At 60.4% G+C, this 1,499-nt stretch overlaps 1 protein-coding gene across 1 annotated transcript in view; it reads right to left on the bottom strand.

Moving 5' to 3' along the window:
* The window catches only part of CD72 (CD72 molecule), an 11,802-nt gene that overhangs the window by 545 nt on the left and 9,758 nt on the right, over positions 1 to 1,499 (bottom strand). Inside the window, exons 4-6 of the mRNA XM_009889735.1 lie at positions 1,367 to 1,494; positions 972 to 1,120; positions 482 to 633 (exon numbers count right to left, since the gene is read on the bottom strand). Coding sequence (XP_009888037.1) covers positions 482 to 633; positions 972 to 1,120; positions 1,367 to 1,494 — 429 coding nt within the window. The remainder of the gene's footprint in view (positions 1 to 481; positions 634 to 971; positions 1,121 to 1,366; positions 1,495 to 1,499) is intronic.

Raw genomic sequence — 1,499 nt, 5'->3', positions numbered from 1 at the left:
GTCCCCAGCCCCCCCCCAGCCGCATCTGTTCCTCCCCACTGCCCTCAGACGCCGCAAGAGGAAGCCGTGGCAAGCTGGCGAGGGGATGCACGTGGCAAGGAGGAGCCCAGGACCCTCGGCAGGCGGGAAGGCTCGATTTCCCCTTGAGGAGGGATCAGGGAGGCACGTGGGGAATAGAGGTGGCGCTCGAAAGCTTTGTCTAGACCCCAAATAAATCTTGCGGTTTCTTTTGTCTCCTTTCGCTGCCTCCCTCTTGCGCATGCCCTGCACGTGCCACCCACCAAGTCTTGGCTTTCCATTTGCACGGCCTCTGAGCATCTCGTCACACCACTGCACCCACCTCCCCACAGCCTCAACTGCTTTGATGCTCTTTGTTGCCCAGTGCTTGTGCCTGGCACTGGGTACCGGTGGGTTTTAAGAGGCTTCCTAGAGCCGTGCTGGAGGAGACAGGGTTTTGGCAAGAGGCTGTGCTGCCATGTACCTTTCATAAAGGGAGCCGTCCACCCAGAACCAGGCATCCGAGACTCCTTCACCATCCGGGTCCCCTTCCTCCAGCCAGCCATAGTCGTACCAGGGGAAGCTGCTCTTCTGCAGCCCAATCCAGTAGGGGATGTCCGCATTCTTCAGGAAGGTCTGGGGAAGGCGAAAAGGGGCGTTTTAGTGTCTTTTCCATGGTACCTATGTGCTGCAGTGTTTGCAGCAGTTGGCCATCTCCCCAAGGAGCCCCTGGGGCTGGAGCTCCTTGGGGCAGGACAGTTGAGCAGCCCTGGCGCCCTGGTCCAGCTTGGGCAGCATCCAGGGGTGCCAGAACCTCTCTGCCCCATGTCCACCACCAGCCACGTGCTCCAGAGACCAGCCTTGTACCCTCCAATATTTCAGCAGGCCAGGGGTCCCCAGAGTGATGCTGGCCTACCTGGGGAGCTGAGGGCTGGATGCACCAGCTCCTGCCCTCAGCTGCCCCAGCACCCTACCGGCACAGTCCAGCGACTCCAGGATTTGGTGACCAGGAGCTGAGAATACTTCTTCTCACACTCATCTCTGCTGTCCTCCCAGGTCTTCTTCTCCGACGAGATAAAGAGGCACTTGCCCCTGTACAGCAGCCAGCCCGAAGGGCAGCAATCTGGGGGCAGGGGTGCAGCTCAGGTGCTTGCTCAGCCACAGATGCCCTGGGGGGGACTGGGAACAGCCCTGTATCTTCCCAGAAGACATCACGGGCTCAGCCTCTTCACCAGGCATAGCCTCAGCATTTGGATCACACTTTTCCCACCATGTGGCCAAAAGAACCAGTGCTCGTGCCTTGGCACTGCACCTGCTGAGGGATGCCAGCCCCCTGAGGAGCCCCATACCTGCTCTACCATCGCCCTACCTATAGCCGTGCAGGAGCGCAGGATGGCCACAGTGCTCTCGCTGGTGTTGAGCTTCCCCTGCACCTCCTGCATCTCCTTCTCCATCTTCCCCAGGACCCCCGTGACGCGCCTCAGCTCGGCATTGAGGCTCCC

This window comes from Charadrius vociferus, unplaced genomic scaffold, assembly GCF_000708025.1.
Source record: "Charadrius vociferus isolate BGI_N301 unplaced genomic scaffold, ASM70802v2 scaffold37, whole genome shotgun sequence".
In the NCBI taxonomy this organism is placed as follows: domain Eukaryota; kingdom Metazoa; phylum Chordata; class Aves; order Charadriiformes; family Charadriidae; genus Charadrius; species Charadrius vociferus.
The sequence above is the reverse complement of the archived record's forward strand: the minus strand, read 5'-3'. Positions and strand labels throughout refer to the sequence as shown.